Source organism: Neovison vison, chromosome 3 (genome assembly GCF_020171115.1).
Source record: "Neovison vison isolate M4711 chromosome 3, ASM_NN_V1, whole genome shotgun sequence".
Lineage (NCBI taxonomy): Eukaryota > Metazoa > Chordata > Mammalia > Carnivora > Mustelidae > Neogale > Neogale vison.
This window is the reverse complement of record NC_058093.1, coordinates 62,692,048-62,712,290: the sequence shown is the minus strand read 5'-3', so window position 1 is coordinate 62,712,290 and position 20,243 is coordinate 62,692,048. Positions and strand designations below refer to the sequence as shown.

The window sequence follows — 20,243 nt, the reverse complement described above, 5'->3', positions numbered from 1 at the left end:
GTGTGTGTGTGTGTGTGTGTGTGTGTACTTGCTTTGTTCCAGAATGATAATTAAGATAAAACTTAGTTCTTGAGTCACTATATAAACTTGCCCAGACTCATTCTATAATTATAAGGACTATAACTTTCTTTACATAGAATTCGAATATCTTAATTTTGTAAATCTATTTGATTTGTACCAAAAAGTATGAACAAATATCTCATAAGCCCAATAGAGTAAAACCTTTGCCCAGCTAAATACACTTGAAGGTTGGGATACATTACTGTCAGGAGGAGTGGAATGATTCTCAGACTGCTTTAGGTCAAGTACAAAGCAAGAGGGGCTCAAATTTGAAAGTAAGCATTCACTCCCCTGCCACCCCCCCCCCCTTTTTTTCCATGTCATGTAGAGATGAATTCCACCATAAATTCCAATGAAATGAAATTTTGGATGAATTAATTACTTGAAAGACCTATTTCATTGCAAAGCGATTATGGAGAGGGAAACACTACTGAAAATGTGGATTGACTGAAATGCTAAAAACAAGAAAAAAAACCCCACAAAAATAAAACCACTCCCTTTCAGCAGCTAAAAGGTATTCTTAGTAATAAAGTCTCCTGGTTATTAAAGAGTTATTAGCACATGTAAAGATGATAGTGGAAAGAAATAAGAATGTGAAAATAATTCAATTCCACAAACACAGATTACTGCCTATTACAGTGATGATAATGATGTTGAGAATGACCCAAGCTACCGTATACTGAAAACCAGTAACTAGGCTCTATGCTTCATATAAATTATCTCATCTAATTTGTACAAGAATCTTATGAAAAAAAAAATTTTTTTTTAAGATTTTATTTATTTATTTGCCAGAGAGAGAGAAAGAGAGCGAGCGAGCACAGGCAGGCAGAGTGGCAGCAGAGGCAGAGGGAGAAGCAGGCTCCCCGCCGAGCAAGGAGCCCGATGTGGGACTTGATCCCAGGATGCTGGGATCATGACCTGAGCTGAAGGCAGCCGCTTAACCAACTGAGCCACCCAGGCGTCCCTGAAAAAATTTTTTAATAGTTGAGAAAATGGGAGCCTTGAGAAGATAATTTGCCAAAGTCTCACTAGTGCTTGTACTGAGAATCAAACTCAGGTCTATTTGACCTCAGAGCTAAAGCCAGGCTCTTGAGAGCAGTTTAGAGTAAGAATTCTTAGGGGAGCAGGAGAATTCTATACAGAAGGAAAAAAAGGATATGGTTGCAGCCACACTCCAAGCACTGATCCCAGCGCTATGGTGTAGCAGACAAAAGAGCAGTATAAGCGTCCTTAGATTTAGCTCATTCAGAAATGAAAAATGTGATTCAGACACAGAGGAGTAGAGCTCAGAACAGAAGACAAGAGGAAGCAAGCTGAAGATTAATGACATTTCTCTGGGCACCCATTTTGTGAGCATGTGATGGCGGACTTTCTAATGGATGGCAGCAGAAGAAGCTGGTCCAAGTGATAGCTACTATTGTTGAACTTTCCCAGCCAACTTCCAACTCAAGTTCCCTGGCCTGCAATTAATTAGCATAGTACGCTGTCTAATTTTGTAATAATATACTATTTTTGGTGATTAGCTTCACGTATATTTCCCCCAACATAATGTGCATGCATTGAGAACAGAGACTAAGTCTGATACTGTGTCCCCAGCCCTTTGTGGGTTTTTTTTTTTTTTAAGATTTTATTTATTTGACAGAGATCACAAGTAGGCAGAGAGGCAGGCAGAGAGAGAGGAGGAAGCAGGCTCCCCGTGGAGCACAGAGCCCAATGCGGGACACGATCTCAGGACCCTGAGAACGTGACCTGAGCTGAAGGCAGAGTCATAACCCACTGAGCCACCCAAGCGTCCCTCCCCAGCCCTTTGTTAACTACAGTCCGACGGTAATTGATTAACACATATTTTTGAACAAATGAGTGAATGAATGCATGCTTAATCACCATATTGCTGCCATTGTACCTAGTGTCAGAATTTACAGATCTGTGACAGTTCTGGCATCTAAAGGGCTTCCAGCCTGGTGGAGAGATAACCATGCGATAAATGTGATATAGTGTGGGAAGAGCAACGAAATATGTATGTAAGTTATAGAAGCAGCAGGGAGGAGGAAATGATCGACAAGAGAAATGGAAGGCTAGAGACAAAGACAAGAAGAAGAGTTATTTCATTCCTCTTCTGATTCCACAGGCTCTCTTAAGGAGAAAACCTTCAAACCAGAAACGGGAGAAAAGATATATTAGTAAGGATTTAACATATAAAAAAGAGGTGGGAGACAGTGAGATAGTTCTCAGCTGTTTTCTGTAAGAATCCCCAGGTCCAGGCCATTCATGCTCTCGAGCAATGAAAAACCTTGAAGCTATGGTTGGTCAGTCTAATAGGTATGAAGTCCTGTGGGGAAAGGAGTCAAAAGCTGATCAAAATGGGAGTGAATGGGACACCTGGGTGGCTTAGTCGGTTGGGCGGTTGGGCGTCTGCCTTCAGCTCAGGTCATGATTCCAGAGTCCTGGGATCAGGCCCCATGTCAGGCTCCCTGCTCAGCAGGAAGCATGCTTCTCCCTCTCTCACTCCCCCTGCTTGTGTTCCCTCTCTCACTCTCTGTCAAATAAATAAATAAAATCTTTAAAAAAAGTTTAAAAAAATGGGAGTGAATTGTTTAAAAAGAAAAACTAATTCTAGGTAATACTCAAGAATTATTTAAACAGATCGCCTCTGTACATTTGAAGAAAGAGAGCAGTGACTACTGGAGTTATGTCTGAGTTCACTAAAGCGAGAATGTCCATTTGTCAAATTAAGCTCCATGCAGAACCTCAAACTATACAATAGACGAAAGCAGGAATAAGGTATAGAGCCCTGACATCATGGAACATACCTAGAAAACCACTGATCTAATCCTGTGATTCTCAGGCAAAATTTTTCATGCTCTTGACATAAAAGGGGAAAATGCAAACTGATTAATAAGTATGGTTGGATACTTGAATGTTTAGTTATTTGAAGAGTTGAAAATGTCTCTAATAACAGGGAATAACAGGAATGCTCAGTTCTTTCTCACCACTGGTGAGACTGGGAAGCAGGGTGCGGCACATACGCCAACAAGTCTCATCGGAGGTCATGGTTGGATGATGAAGGGGAAAGTCCTCTTTTCCTCCTGAGGATCACTGCTCTAAGAGGACACCCTGAATTTGACCCTGTCTTGTTAACTACAATTTTTAATCTTGGATGAAGACTAAGGGATGGGCCTATCATATCTGAGGATGACAAGATCCAGTTTATTCAAATTAAAGAACAGATTTTATTGATCACTCTCTGTGTGTCCTGTCCAGCACTAAACAGGATTCTTGCCTGGAGATGTATAAAGATTTAAGGTGTGTGATGATGCTGACCCAATTTATCTGGACTTTGTTTGTTTGCTTGCTTTTATCTTTTTTTTAAAGATTTTATTTATTTATTTGACAGAGAGAGAAATTTTAAGTAAGCAGAGAGGCAGGCAGACAGAGAGGGAAGCAGGCTCCCTGCCAAGCAGAAAGCCCAACACAGGGCTCGATCCCAGGACTCTGGGATCATGACCAGAGCCGAAGGCAGAGGCCTAATCCACTGAGCCACCCAGGTACCTCTGCTTGCTTGCTTTTTGTTGTTGCTCTTTTACCTACTTTTACTTAGTTAATATGAACACACAAAATGATCAAGTTCCAAAAAGCTACTGTATCTTTAGTGTATACTCAGGGATAGAGCATCCACAACCTGGGAGGCGATAATGTAACACATTCCTATATACTGGAAAGGTCCAATCTGGAGTACAATGTCCAGATCAGATACCACATTTTGAGGTAGACATCAATAAACACCACTATATCCAGAGGAATGTAATGGGAGCGAAAAATGTCAGAAAACCATGCCTTAGGAGGATTAATGGGAAGAACTGAGGATGTCTAATCCTACAGAAAGAAACATATGGAGCCCACATAACCCACTTGTCAAATTTTGGTATAGCCATCACCATTGTTTTCAAACACTTGGGAGTTTGGAGAACAGGGGCAGGTTTTATTCTGTGTGCCTAGAGGGCAGAATTAGGGTTAAAAGTTAGGAATAGATGGCAACATTCTGGTCAATGTAAAGAAGAAATTTCTAACAATTAGAGCTGGCTAAATAGAATTGGCTCTCTCAAAAAGCAATGTGCTCTGGGTCATTAAAGATGTGCAGTAAATGGCTTTGTATTGGACATGGTTTTGTGCTATGAGTTGGATAGACAATCTAGTCACTAATTCTCTGGCAAAATAAAGAAAAATATTCATATTCTTTTGCTATTCTGTCAAATCTTATAGTATCACTCTCTGTTCATTAGTTGTTAATTGCAGATGGCAAATTGGAACCGATTTAATTATACCCTCCAAGAACCAGGCAGATTTGCTTGTTTTGTCAACCTGTAAGAATTTTAACAACCTGAATTTATAATGTGTCTGTGGCTTGCGTACCACCACCAAAGTCACCAGAAAGGATGATAATATCAACATATAAGACATACAAACTATCATATATTCTGTTATCCTCCCTCTAGTTTAGACCAGCACTGCTTCTTTTATTGGTGGTTGTTAAGCCAAATGAATCCAACAATGTGCCAGTAAATATTTAACAATGGTGTCTCTGGAAAAATAAAAGGGGGGGGGAGTTCTAATCTGTTGTGTTTGTCAAGTTCCATGATGTAAACAGTTTCATCATGGCTGATTTCAAGCTACCATTGAGAAGATACATGCACAATATACCTTAGTGAGCAACTTTTATGAGTTGATGCACTCTCTAGTTTAATCAGGAGAATCAGTTCAATCAACTTCTCTGAAACCAGAGGATCAAAGTATATTGCATAGGAAGAATGTAAATGTTTGGTTATACATTGTTTAATTGTTCCATTACAATTACAATACCAGCAGTATTTTGAAAGAACATATTCTTAACTGTATTGCATTTGCCCTGGGGCTAAAGCACGGTCTCTTAGTCTCCATCACTGCAGTTAGGTGTCTTTTTTCTATGCTTGTCAAAATGGGTTGTGCAGATGTCATGACAAGTATTTGGCAAATATCAAAATTTTTCATTGGGGGGGTGCCTGTGTGGCTCAGTTGGTTGAGCCTCTGGTCTTGATCTCAGGGTCCTGGGATCGAGCCCCGCATGGGGAGCCTGCTTTCCTCTCTCTCTCTGCCTGCCTCTCTGCCTACTTGTGAACTCTCTGTCAAATAAATAAATAAAATCTTTAAAAAAAATTTTTTTTTCATTTGGCTTTGGAGCAGGACTCCATTTAGGGATACTTTCCAGAAGCACTTGCACTCACCATGTTTTTGAGCAATCTCTCCAGAGTCTAACAGAAAAGTTCTGTAGGGATAAATGGGGTTAAAAAAATACCATGACCCCCAGACTCTGACCCATCTAATAAAGAAATATAGTGCGACAAAATAGTTAAAAGACACATTCCCAAAGTTTGGAAACTATAGATTTGAGATAACAGCCTGTGTCAACCATCTCTCACAAATGCTCAATCCTTTATATTTTTAGAGTATTTGGGATAGTCACCTAGAGGTTAGTAAATCACAAGACTGTTGAAAGGATATAAGGAACAGGGCAGGAGATGAGGGTGGAGACTTACGTCCCATGGGTGAGTCACTAAGTGAATAAAGCATGACCATAAACATAAGACTTCAGGTGAAGAAAATTTAGATAGAGATTTTTTAAAAGGTTGATCATTAAAGGAAGAGTTACGACCTGGCAACTCTTGTTTTAAGAGGACAGAGAGCAAACAACCAAGCATTACTCAAGAAACACATTCATGACTGAAAAATTGGGAAAACTATATAACTCTGGGAAGTAATTGTAAATGGTGCCAGAGTGGAGACAGACCCTTGATCTCAGAAAGAATAAAAAGAACAATCAAGGTTGAAAAAACGTTGAGATGGAGAGCCCGTCAAAGCTGTGAAAGCTAAATTAAATTTCCTAGAACAAGGTAGTAGAAGCCAGTGAGATATAACCCAGAGGCAACTGAAATGCCAAGGTTCTTTTGAACATAAATGGCTGCCTAATGCGTTTTACAGATATATGTGAAATGGGAATAAAGCCTAACGTAATTGTTCAACAATGTGGTGCAGATGATGAAATCTAAGCACTTAATTTGGAAAAGAGTATAGTATTAAGATGACTGCCTTGATTACTGTGAAGAGTATGACATGTTTGAATGGGCTTGACAGGGAAAACGGACTATTCTCTGTAATTCAGAAATCTAAAGCTAGCTATTTCTTCTAGGAACAAGCATTTTATTCATTTAGCTTTCTCTATTGATTGTTCTTTTTTGACAAAGTTTGGAACACCAACTCTACCAACAAAAAAGACACCTGAATCCCCAAATAGAATTAAACTTCTTCTACACATCTAATTGTATGTACTACTTTCCAATGTGTCTAACTCATAATTTGATTAAGAGGCAGATTACTCAATAAGAAGCAATTTTACAATGAGAAACTAAATTCCTATACTTTTTTGTTTTCAAAATATTTATCATAAGGGAACATCAGGAAGAGGGTAGTGTATGTTTCTGTTTACTAATCTTTCACAAGGAAGGCCCCATCAAAAAGGGTGTCATTGCATAAGCAAGTTCTCTATTTGGAACCTAGAGAAATACCCTGAAATGACTTGGAGCTGCACTGGAAAGAGAAACTTCTAGGAAAAAGGAAACTACTAAGTTCCATGTCCAATGAGTTTCCTGTGGTGTTGTATATGATATCCATGGGGAGGAATTTTGAAAGTGTCTTGACAGATGCCACCTTCTCTCTTCGTACTCAATAGATAGTTCACTACCACTCACAGAGGACCTCCTCCAGTCAAAGCCAAAATGAAGTTTGTAACACTCCTTGTTTTCCTCTTTTGACTCCTTTCTGTGCCAGTGACCCTCCTCTGGCCCCAGTCAAAATCATGGAATCAATCTAACTACATTTATTTTATTACTTACTCCAGAGATATTAATATTTCAAGACAAATGTTACATTAAAAGTGAAATTTCAAGTATCTGAGTGATTATTTTTGGATAGCTAATGTTTTTGGATAGCTAATTTCAGATTTTTGGATAGCTAAACCTTAGACAAGTATAGCCAATGATATTTTAAAAATCATAAAAGTTAAGATACTAGAGGAATTATAATTAAAATATACAACTGTTCCTTCATTCAGTCTTCTCAGATTTTTTTTTTTAGCAAACTGGTCCACATTACTATGATTCTTTAATTAGGTTCATGTGACATATTTCTGAGTTTCTAAATATTTCCAGTACAGAGAGGCTAAGATCAGATCACCTTAGAATCCCATTATGTTTTTGCTTGGTATTCATTTGAAAGGAGCAATGATATCCAAATGTCTTCTATTTATATCTTCACCAAAAGGGAAAGTTGCATGTTGTCACTTATCAGTGACAAACCAAGCCATGACACCCACTTGAATGACTGCCTCTCCAACTTCCAACATGAAGCACAATAAAAAAAAAAAAAAGGATGAATCAATAGGAGAATGCATTTTTTTCTGCTTCTTCTTTTCTTCTTCAGCTTATTAAAGAAAAAGCATAAAAGTAGTTGAATAAAAATTACAGTATCAGAATATATGACTGCCTCCTATAGAAGGTTCCTGGAGGTGTGTGGCTGTTCCTAACGTTCATCACATGTATAATGTGCCTCAAAGTTCACCACAATAAATCTTCTGGTTCTCAGTAGAATTATAGTCTCCCAGCTGTTAAAAACCACTGCACACAGTACCAAACTCCAGAAAGGTACGACTCCCTATTGTACAGAGTGATACAGAGATTGTCCTTCCCAATGCCCAGGAGGGATAATCAATTAATTTTAGAATAGGAAGTAACAGGATAATAAAATCAGTTTTCTATGGAGTGAGTCAGTGTTTAACATCACTGTGCTGCTTTTTCTTCAGCACACATGGTCTCATAATTTACCTATCCCACTGGGTCTTTGTTAAGATTAAATTAAATAAAGTTTACAGAATGCCTGGCAAATAAAAATCACTTAATGAATGGCAGCCCTTACTATTGTTTTGCCAATATTGAGTTTGGAGCGTGACTCTGTTCTTGGAGTGGGCAAAGAATTGTTTTACAGTGGGTTAGAAAGGCAGAGGGTGGATTTCAGAAGCAAATCTAAAAATTATTATTAAATCAAGCGATAGGCAAAGCAATCATGAAACACAACAATAATAGTGGATTGCTACCAAAAAAAATCTTAGGAGACTTCCAACGAAATTTGCCAAAAATATCACCAAAGGAAATATGAGACATGTTCTAGGCTAGGTTGTTCCCAGCTTAATTTAAGCAACTGCCTTCTTACATAGTAGGGGAAAAGGCAAATAGATAAATTGCAAAATACATAAAAATAAGGTACTTTAAAACACACAGCACAATTCCGCTGCTTGACTTTGTACGGGGAACTGAAGTTACAGGTAACACAAGCTTATTGGTGCTTCAGCTATTTAATAAGAGGCTCCCTATGTTCAGTATCATGGACAACCTAAAAAACATTTCCTTTGTCATTAGCTAATGATGAGAGAGCGTTTCCTATATATTGAGAAGTCGATGGATCAGTACATATTTAAAGATAGTCTTTGCTGGATGAAAGATGTTTTCTGAGCTGTGTTTCTCTCCACTTAATCTCTAAAGTGGCCTGGCACCTCCTCCACATCTCTTTAGTAAGTCAAAATCCTCTCCCAATCAGTGATGTCCAAAAATAATCTCATTAGCTATCCCTTCCCTTCCAGTCCCAGCCCTAACCCACTCCTCTTCCTGGGTTCCTTGCCATATCCTCCTCAAAGAGAAAAGCACTATTACCCACAACCTGTTCAGTTTTGTAAGCCAGAAATTTAGGACTCATTCTTTTTTTTTTTTTAATTTTTAATTTTTTATAAACATATATTTTTATCCCCAGGGGTACAAGTCTGTGAATCGCCAGGTTTACACACTTCACAGCACTCACCAAAGCACATACCCTCCCCAATGTCCATAACCCCACCCCCCTTCTCCCAACTCCCCTCCCCCCAGCAATCCTCAGTTTGTTTTGTGAGATTAAGAGTCACTTATGGTTTGTCTCCCTCCCATTCCCATCTTGTTTCATTTATTCTTCTCCTACCCATCTAAGCCCCCATGTTTCATCACCACTTTCTCATTTCAGGGAGATCATATGATAGTTGTCTTTCTCCGCTTGACTTATTTCGCTAAGCATGATACGCTCTAGTTTCATCCATGTTGTTGCAAATGGCAAGATTTCATTTCTTTTGATGACTGCATAGTATTCCATTGTGTATATACACCACATCTTCTTTATCCATTCATCTGTTGATGGACATCTAGATTCTTTCCATAGTTTGGCTATTGTGGACATTGCTGCTATAAACATTCGGGTGCACGTGCCCCTTCGGATCACTACGCTTGTATCTTTAGGGTAAATACCCAGTAGAGCAATTGCTGGGTCATAGGGCAATTCTATTTTCAACATTTTGAGGAATCTCCATGCTGTTTTCCAGAGTGGTTGCACCAGCTTGCATTCCCACCAACAGTGTAGGAGGGTTCCCCTTTCTCCGCATCCTCGCCAGCATCTGTCATTTCCTGACTTATTGATTTTAGCCATTCTGACTGGTGTGAGGTGATATCTCATTGTGGTTTTGATTTGTATTTCCCTGATGCCGAGTGATATGGAGCACTTTTTCATGTGTCTGTTGGCCATCTGGGTGTCTTCTTTGCAGAAATGTCTGTTCATGTCCTCTGCCCATTTCTTGATTGGATTATTTGTTCTTTGGGTGTTGAGTTTGTTAAGTTCTTTATAGATTTTGGACACTAGTCCTTTATCTGATATGTCATTTGCAAATATCTTCTCCCATTCTGTCAGTTGTCTTTTGGTTTTGTTAACTGTTTCCTTTGCTGTGCAAAAGCTTTTGATCTTGATGAAATCCCAATAGTTCATTTTTGCCCTTGCTTCCCTTGCCTTTGGCGATGTTCCTAGGAAGATGTTGCTGCAGCTGAGGTCGAAGAGGTTGCTGCCTGTGTTCTCCTCAAGGATTTTGATGGATTCCTTTCTCACATTGAGGTCCTTCATCCATTTTGAGTCTAATTTTGTATGCGGTGTAAGGAAATGGTCCAATTTCATTTTTCTGCACGTGGCTGTCCAATTTTCCCAAGACCATTTATTAAAGAGGCTGTCTTTTTTCCATTGGACATTCTTTCCTGCTTTGTCAAAGATTAGTTGACCATAGAGTTGAGGGTCTATTTCTGGGCTCTCTATTCTGTTCCATTGATCTATGTGTCTGTTTTTGTGCCAGTACCATGCTGTCTTGATGATGACAGCTTTGTAATAGAGCTTGAAGTCCAGAATTGTGATGCCACCAACTTTGGCTTTCTTTTTCAATATCCCTTTGGCTATTCGAGGTCTTTTCTGGTTCCATGTAAATTTTAGAATTATTTGTTCCATTTCTTTGAAAAAGATGGATGGTACTTTGATAGGAATTGCATTAAATGTGTAGATTGCTTTAGGTAGCATAGACATTTTCACAATATTTATTCTTCCAATCCAGAAGCATGGAACATTTTTCCATTTCTTTGTGTCTTCCTCAATTTCTTTCATGAGTACGTTATAGTTTTCTGAGTATAGATTCTTAACCTCTTTGCTTAGGTTTATTCCTAGGTATCTTATGGTTTGGGGTGCAATTGTAAATGGGATTGACTCCTTAATTTCTCTTTCTTCTGTCTTGTTGTTGGTGTAGAGAAATGCAACTGATTTCTGTGCATTGATTTTATATCCTGACACTTTACTGAATTCCTGTACAAGTTCTAGCAGTTTTGGAATGGAGTCTTTTGGGTTTTCCACATATAGTATCATATCATCTGCGAAGAGTGATAATTTGACTTCTTCTTTGCCGATTTGGATGCCTTTAATTTTCTTTTGTTGTCTGATTGCTGAGGCTAGGACTTCTAGTACTATGTTGAATAGCAGTGGTGATAATGGACATCCCTGCCGTGTTCCTGACCTTAGTGGAAAAGCTTTCAGTTTTTCTCCATTGAGAATGATATTTGCGGTGCGTTTTTCATAGATGGCTTTGATAATATTGAGGTATGTGCCCTCTATCCCTACACTTTGAAAAGTTTTGATCAGGAAGGGATGCTGTACTTTGTCAAATGCTTTTTCAGGATCTACTGAGAGTATCATATGGTTCTTGTTCTTTCTTTTATTGATGTGTTGTATCACATTGACTGATTTGCGGATGTTGAACCAACCTTGCAGTCCTGGAATAAATCCCACTTGGTCGTGGTGAATAATCCTTTTAATGTACTCTTGAATCCTATTGGCTAGTATTTTGGTGAGAATTTTCGCATCTGTGTTCATCAAGAATATTGGTCTATAGCTCTCTTTTTTGATGGGATCCTTGTCTGGTTTTTGGATCAAGGTGATGCTGGCCTCATCAAATGAGTTTGGAAGTTTTCCTTCCATTTCTATTTTTTGGAACAGTTTCAGGAGAATAGGAATTAGTTATTTAAATGTTTGGTAGAATTCCCCCGGGAAGCTGTCTGGCCCTGGGCTTTTGTTTGTTTGGAGATTTTTAATGACTGCTTCAATCTCCTTACTGGTTATGGGTCTGTTCAGGCTTTCTATTTCTTCCTGGTTCAGTTGTGGTATTTATATGTTTCTAGGAATGCATCCATTTCTTCCAAATTGTCAAATTTGTTGGCGTAGAGTTGCTCATAGTATGTTCTTATAATAGTTTGTATTTCTTTGGTGTTAGTTGTGATCTCTCCTCTTTCATTCATGATTTTATTTATTTGGGTCTTTTCTCTTTTCTTTTTGATAAGTCTGGCCAGGGGTTTACCAATTTTATTAATTCTTTCAAAGAACCAGCTCCTAGTTTCGTTGATTTGTTCTATTGTTTTTTTGGTTTCTATTTTATTGATTTCTGCTCTGATCATTATGATTTCTCTTCTCCTGCTGGGCTTAGGGTTTCTTTCTTGTTCTTTCTCCAGTTCCTTTATTTTTTTTTTTTCCTCAATTTATTTATTTTCAGAAAAACAGTATTCATTATTTTTTCACCACACCCAGTGCTCCATGCAAGCTGTGCCCTCTATAATACCCACCACCTGGTACCCCAACCTCCCACCCCTCTCCAGCTCCTTTAGGTGTAGGGTTAGGTTGTGTACCTGAGACCTTTCTTGTTTCTTGAGAAAGGCTTGTACCGCTATATATTTTCCTCTCAGGACTGCCTTTGTTGTGTCCCACAGATTTTGAACCGTTGTATTTTCATTATCATTTGTTTCCATGATTTTTTTCAATTCTTCTTTAATTTCCCGGTTGACCCATTCATTCTTTAGAAGGATGCTGTTTAGTCTCCATGTATTTGGGTTCTTTCCAAACTTCCTCTTGTGGTTGAGTTCTAGCTTCAGAGCATTGTGGTCTGAAAATATGCAGGGAATGATCCCAATCTTTTGATACCAGTAAGTCCTGATTTAGGACCAAGGATGTGATCTATTCTGGGGAATGTACCATGTGTACTAGAGAAGAATGTGTATTCTGTTGCTTTGGGATGAAATGTTCTGAATATATCTGTAATGTCCATCTGGTCCAGTGTGTCGTTTAAGGCCTTTATTTCCTTGTTGATCTTTTGCTTGGATGATCTGTCCATTTCAGTGAGGGGAGTGTTAAAGTCCCCTACTATTATTGTATTATTGTTGATGTGTTGCTTGGATATTGTTATTAATTGGTTTATATAGTTGGCTGCTCCCACGTTGGGGGCATAGATATTTAAAATTGTTAGGTCTTCTTGTTGGACAGACCCTTTGAGTATGATATAGTGTCCTTCCTCATCTCTTATTATAGTCTTTGGCTTAAAATCTAATTGATCTGATATAAGGATTGCCACTCCTGCTCTCTTCTGATGTCCATTAGCATGGTAAATTCTTTTCCACCCCCTCACTTTAAATCTGGAGGTGTCTTCGGGCTTAAAATGAGTTTCTTGGAGGCAACATATAGATGGGTTTTGTTTTTTTATCCATTCTGATACCCTGTGTCTTTTGATTGGGGCATTTAGCCCAATAACATTCAGGGTAACTATTGAGAGATATGAATTTAGTGCCATTGTATTGCCTGTAAGGTGACTGTTACTGTATATTGTCTCTGTTCCTTTCTGATCTACCACTTGTAGGCTCTCTCTTTGCTTAGAGGACCCCTTTCAATATTTCCTGTAGAGCTGGTTTGGTGTTTGCAAATTCTTTCAGTTTTTGTTTGTCCTGGAAGCTTTTAATCTCTCCTTCTATTTTCAATGATAGCCTAGCTGGATATAGGATTCTTGGCTGCATGTTTTTCTCGTTTAGTGCTCTGAATATATCAGAGCAGAAAGAGGCCAGCTCTTTCTGGCCTGCCAGGTCTCTGTGGATAAGTCAGCTGCCAATCTAATATTTTTACCATTGTATGTTACAGACTTCTTTTCCCGGGCTGCTTTCAGGATTTTCTCTTTGTCACTAAGGCTTGTAAATTTTACTATTAGGTGACGGGGTGTGGGCCTATTCTTATTGATTTTGAGAGGCGTTCTCTGAACCTCCTGAATTTTGGCGCTTGTTCCCTTTGCCATATTGGGGAAATTCTCCCCAATAATTTTCTCCAGTATACCTTCTGCTCCCCTCTCTCTTCTTCTTCTGGAATCACAATTATTCTAATGTTGTTTCGTCTTATGGTGTCACTTATCTCTCGAATTCTCCCCTCGTGGTCCAGTACCTGTTTGTCCCTCTTTTGCTCAGCTTCTTTATTCTCTGTCATTTGGTCTTCTATATTGCTAAGTCTTTCTTCTGCCTCATTTATCCTAGCAGTGAGAGCCTCCATTTTTGATTGCACCTCATTAATAGCTTTTTTGATTTCAACTTGGTTAGATTTTAGTTCTTTTATTTCTCCAGAAAGGGCTTTTATATCTCCCGAGAGGGTTTCTCTAATATCTTCCATGCCTTTTTAGAGCCCGGCTAGAACCTTGAGAATTGTCATTCAGAACTCTAGATCTGACATATTACCAATGTTTGTATTGATTAGGTCCCTAGCCTTCGGTACTGCTTCTTGTTCTTTTTTTTGTGGTGAATTTTTCTGCCTTGTCATTTTGTCCAGCTAAGAGTATATGAAGGTGCAAGTAGAATACTAAAAGGGTGGCAACAACCCCAGGAAAATATGCTTTAACCAAATCAGAAGAGATCCCAAATTGTGAGGGGGTAGAAAGGGGATAAAAAGAGGTTCAAAAAGAAAGAAAGAAAAAGAAAAAAAAAAAAGAAAAGAAAAGAATTAAAAAAAGAAAACGAATAAAGAAAAGTATAAAAAAGAAAATATATATATATTAGATAAACTAGTTAAAAAACGTTAAAAAAGAAGAGGGTAAAAGTTAAAAAAAATTTTTTTAGCAGAAGAAGAGAAAAAAAATGAAAAACAAAAGAATTAAATTAACTGCAAGACTAAAAAATCACAGGGAGAAAGCCATGAGTTCCGTGCTTTGCTTTCTCCTCTTCTGGAATTCTGGTGCTCTCCTTGGTATTGAAACTGCACTCCTTGGTAGGTGAACTTGGTCTTAGCTGGATTTCTTGTTGATCTTCTGAGGAGGGGCCTGTTGTAGTGATTCTCAGGTGTCTTTGCCCCAGGCGGAATTGCACCGCCCTTACCAGGGGCCGGGCTGAGTAATCCGCTGGGGTTTGCTTTCTGGAGCTTTTGTTCCCTGAGCGCTTTCCGTAGAGTTCCGGAGGACGGGAATACAAATGGCGGCCTCCTGGTCTCTGGCCTGGAGGAGCCGAGAGCCTGGGGCCCCACTCCTCAGTGCGCCCTCAGAGAACAGCGCCCAGTAACTCCTGTCTGACTGACCTCTGGCCCCGCTCCGAGCTCACCGAGCCTGCGGCCGGTTCAAGGTAACACCGAGCTGTGAGCTTACTGACTCTGTAGCTGGCTTTCCCGTTCCAATACCCGCAAGCTCTGCGACACTCAGACACCCCCAATCCTTCTGTGACCCTGCGGAACCTGAAGCCATGCTGACCCCGCATGGGCTTTGCCCTGGTTTAGCCTCTGGAGCAATGTCCTCAGCGGAACAGACTTTTAAAAGTCCTGATTTTGTGCTCCGTTGTTCCACCGCTTGCCGGCATTCGGCCCCTCCCCCTGGGGTCTACCTATCCGTCGCTTTGGATTCACTTCTCTGCCAGTCCTACCTTTCAGAAAGTGGTTGTTTTTCTGATTCTAGAATTGCTGTTCTTCTCTTCAATCTGCCGATGGATTTGCAGGTATTTGCAATCTTTAGATAAGCTATCTAGCTGATCTCCTGCTAGCTGAAGTAGTCTCAGCCTGCTGCTTCTCCACCATCTTGACTCCTCTTAGGACTCATTCTTAACCAGACCCTTCCTTTCCTTTCAAATCCAGCCTGTCATCAGGAACTATTCAATTTTACTTCCTACACTTCTCCTTCTGTCCATTTCTCTTCATCTCCCCTGCCACAGGTCTGTCTAACTTCCCATCATCTCTCTCCTGGACTGCTGTGATAGCTTCTTAACTGGTCTGACCTTGTATGTCTCTCACCGGCATGGCAGCCCTTACCCCCAAATTATCCTCACATCATAGCATGAACCCGATCATGTGATTCTACTACTCAGACCCCAAGCTCAAAACTCTTGGATGACTTTTGATGCTTTGAGGATGAAGAGGGAAAAAAAATGCCTTAACATGGTCTACAAAGCCCCGTCCTGCCTCCTTCATGGATAATCTACTTTATGAATAACCTCTTCTTTCTGGCCTGTTCCAGCACCCCTAGACTTTGTGTGCTCACTGTGCTTGCTACAGCACAAGGCAGTCTGGCTCTTGCAGCTGCCCGAGCCCCTCTGGCCAACCCTTTGGCCTAGTTAGTTGCTCAGATTTCAGTTCAGTTGTCGCTTCCTTAAAGAAACCGGCCTTGACCTCTGGACCATACCAATTCTCGGTTACATACTTTCATAACCCCTCGCAACTCTCCTTTATAGCACTTAATGAAGCTATGATTTGATTTTGTCTACATGATGGATATTTTTCTTTCCTACTACTTAGAAAGTTCTAGGAGAGAAGGGACCACATCCACATCTATTTTTGATTCCAGTTAGCCCAGCCCAAGCATAGGGTCTGCAATGTGATAGTACTTAACAACTAATATTTATGGAATGAATAAACAAATGGTGTCAGGTTTTCCACATTGCTTTCAGTGAAGATACTTTGCTATCTTTGCTTAAAAGAAAAAGAAAGCCTCAGCAGGTGGTCTGTTGTGTTAAATATCCAGTTTGGACTATGAATACAAGTATGAAAATGGTTAATTCAACCAAATTAAGGTTAGGATATGAGGTTTGCAGAAAAATAATAATAATAATTTTTTTTTTTTTTTTTTTACCTTTAGTTTTAAAGAGTTCAGCTTTTCCTCCCTGAGGTGTTCTCTCAGCATCTCCCGGTGGAGCCTCTCTTGTTCTCTTGCAAATTCACCAAGAGTGTACTGGCGCACACTGTTATGACGGCTGGACATGCCCAAGGTGCTGCCCCCTTGACTGGGCACGCTCGTGAAGCCTTGCCTCCTGGTGAAGTAGTACACGGTGACACAACTAAAATGCACATTCTTAGTCCTTAGCCGCTTCTCTCTTTTGAGGATGGAGGAAGCTGAAAGAGAAAGGAACAATTCAGTGAACACCCAGGGCAGCATTTTTCAGATGAGGTGGAGAATTAGAAAGTACCATTTGATGATATTGAATCTATGGTCAACCTTTTTGCCTAGGAGACATTAAAAATGTTATATCTGAGAGCAGGCACTGATTTCTATTTCCTTTCTTAAGTTTTCTACTAGCTAGGGGTGCCTGGGTAGCTCAGTGGGTCGAGCCTCTGCCTTCAGCTCAGGTCATAGTCTCAGGGTCCTGGGATCAAGCCCTGCATCGGGCTCTCTGCTCAGCAGGGAGCCTGTTTCCCCCTCTCGCTCTGCCTGCCTCTCTGCCTACTTGTGATCTCTGTCTCTGTGTCAAATAAATAAATAAAATCTTCTAAAAAAATTTTTTTTTTCTAGCTGTAGTGGAGTAGACTTCTAAGTCTTCTATAATGGCTATCTAAGCAAACTTTCAGGAAAGTTGCCAGTAGTCTATGAATCAGTGGCAGAATTTAATTTTATTTCCCTTAACATCTTAAGTTTTGGTTTCATGGTTTTCATATGAGTTGCATCACACTCTAATCAGAAAAGATGCACTACAGACTCTTATGTTCTGGATCTTATTTTTATATCGAGGGCACTTGGCATAGAAAAGTGTCTATTTTCAAATTTTAGAAAAGTTAAAAAAGGAATACAAACTCACAAAAAAGGCTCAGTGGCCCTATTAAGACATTTTTACAACCTAAATCTAACCAAGCTTTCATTTGATAAGAACCACACTTAAATAGCATTGCAGACAGTGAGATTTTATTACGAGTATATACACTAAGACAATTGAAGATGATCATGAAATATATCAGAACCTTTATTATTAGTTACAGGGACACTAAGATGCCTTGAACATCATGGAAATCTGATATACACACTGTAGTGAGGAAAAGAGAGACACACATTATAAACATGAGCTTTTTGGAGTTGGAAGGCATGCTAGACATCATCTAATGCAGTCCTTCTATTTTATGAAGTAGGCCAGACTTGCAGCGAGTTTTTGCAATGCAGATACTTAGTGACAAAGTTAAACTTACACCTAAAAGCCCACAGTGTGATGCCATATTATATGATGCTTCTCCACTAGGGAAGGAAAAGTTCACTGAATTGAGGAGTAAAATACAGAACTATGCTCTTATATATGTCATTCCCCGCCCCCCACTCCACCAGTATGTTGAAGTTCTAACCTTCAATACTGCAGGATGTAACCTTATTAGGGAATGAGGTCCTTATATAAGTGATCAAGTCTAGATGAGGTCATTAGGGTGGGTGTTAGTCCAGTACAACTGGTGTCCATATAAAAAGGGAAAATGTAAACACACATGCACGGAGGGATGATATAAAGAGACAAAGGGAGAAGTCCATCTGAAGATGGACACAGAGATTGGGAGTGTGCTGCCGAAAGCTAAGGGATGCCTAGGGCTACCAGATTCTGGAAATGCCAGGAAAGCTACAGCATTCTGCGAGAGCATGGTTCTGCTAACATGTTGATTTCAATCTAGTCTCTAGAACAGTGGGACAAGAAATTTCTGTTGTGCTAAGCCACTGAGTTATTGGTACTTTGATTCTAAACTATATGCATGTTCAAGTAGAAAATTAGACAGAAACAATAAATTGAGGAAAAATCCTTGGACAGTAACAAGTAATTGTAAGCTAACATTTATGGCGTGCTTCCCAAGTGCTATACATACATGCAAAGAATTTTACATGAATTATCTCATTTTATCCTGACATCTCCTTGGGTTGGTATTACCCATGTCTCCAGCTGAGGAAACCAAGTCACTAAAGGTTAAATGACATTGTCAAAGTCATGAAACCAGTCTTGAAGCTGGGATTCATCATTCCAGGGTCCAGGCTCTTAACCACCATGTCACACAGACAGCTGAAGCCACCCTAAGGGAGTTGAACGAGGCTGAGACTGGGTGTCATACTACTTCTGGTAGATGTCAGCTGTGGCTGCCTTCCAAGAGGATTTTGATTTAGAAGGCTATATACAGCTGTCTAAGCATTGAGAGTAATGGGATGACAGTATCACTTTGAATTTATAGACGACTCTTCTCCCAAAGAGGTTCAAGTTCCTTTGTCTCATATGCCACCCACCCCACCTCACGAAGCCTTCCAACCAAAAACAGAGAGGCTGTTATGATTCATCTCATTGCATGAATTGGTTAATTCAATAACTATAAACCAAGGGCCTACCATGCGCCAAGCACCTTCCAGATGACTGGATATTTCAGTGAAAAAAGCAGATGGGGATTCCTGCCCCCATGGAGCCTCCATTTCCAGGAATGAGAAAGGCAGACAGAACGAACAGATTCAGAAGTTTACAGAGTTAAGCGAAATATGACATTTGGGCAAGAATTTCATTTTCCCAACTTCTTCTCTTCTCTACTGTTTCACTTCTCCAAAGAAGACTGCCAGAAAGCAAAGGCTTTCAAACGTGTACACAATTTTTCCATTTTATTTATGTATATGTTCACTGCACATACTTGTACTCCTGGCAGCAGAGACAATTTTCAACTTTGATTTAAAAGCTCTGAACTGCTTCATAACGGTATGTTTAAATCATCTCAAAACAGGGAAGAATTTGTCAAAATGTAAAAGATTACCGTCAAAGGAAAAATTCAACATCCTATCTGAGAGTCTCATCTGTCACTACCTTACGGCAGGCGAGAGCCTCTGGTTTGGGGTGATAACCTTCAACCTTTTTCACTCTTGATATCATAGAATGATGCCCTTACGACATTACCTTTCAAGGCCATGACTTTACAGATTAAAAAAAAAAAAGATTTTAATGAACTCATTTAAAATAATTATTATAAAAATCTCTCATGAATGACCTTATTACTTATTTTTTAGGTAATTCATGGTAGTCTAGACAAATTTTCTTTTTAACATGTATTTAGATTTGTACCTGTACTTTTAGATTAGAAGAACTCTTCAACCTTCTGGTTGAATCTATTGTGATATGAATCTACCACTTCCCAAAAAGCCAGATTACCTTTTCCCAAAAAGACATAGTTTAGAGACAGTTTTCTAAGGCTCTGAGGATAACGATAGTGGCAGACTGTCGAGTCCCTTCCCCTGGGCTCTTGGTCAAAGTGTGTTAGGGTTGGATTGGTATCAGTTCCTATCCACCAAGGTTTAGAATTCAAACCTGTGCTTATCCTTGTCCTAGAATTTGCATATTATAAATAGCACCATAAAAACAATGACCGAAATGCCTATGGAATATATTTAAAAGGAAAGCTTTGAAATACTGTAAGATCAGCCTTGTGGGAGATATTTTAAATGTGGCTTTTCTGAATATAGGAGCCACCCACGACTCTCTTCTGATGATTGAATTGGAGAACTAGAATGGGCCTTTATGGGCTATCTCCTGCCTCCAGGCCCCAATTTGACTAACATCACAAAATGAAGTCATAAAAAAGAGTCTGTGTTCCTCAAGCCTGGGAAAAACAGGCCAGATTCACTCAGCACATCTGCCTTAGGGAATCTGAAACCTCCCTCGTATGCCTACCTTGTAATTTGT

The 20,243-nt window shown here is 39.5% G+C and overlaps 1 protein-coding gene across 3 annotated transcripts in view; it reads right to left on the bottom strand.

Moving 5' to 3' along the window:
* CSRNP3 (cysteine and serine rich nuclear protein 3) overlaps positions 1–20,243 on the bottom strand; it is a 208,670-nt gene that overhangs the window by 9,675 nt on the left and 178,752 nt on the right. For all 3 annotated transcript variants that reach the window (XM_044242248.1, XM_044242249.1, XM_044242250.1), the window contains one exon: positions 16,427–16,686. In XM_044242248.1, the coding sequence (XP_044098183.1) occupies positions 16,427–16,686 (260 nt within the window). The remainder of the gene's footprint in view (positions 1–16,426; positions 16,687–20,243) is intronic.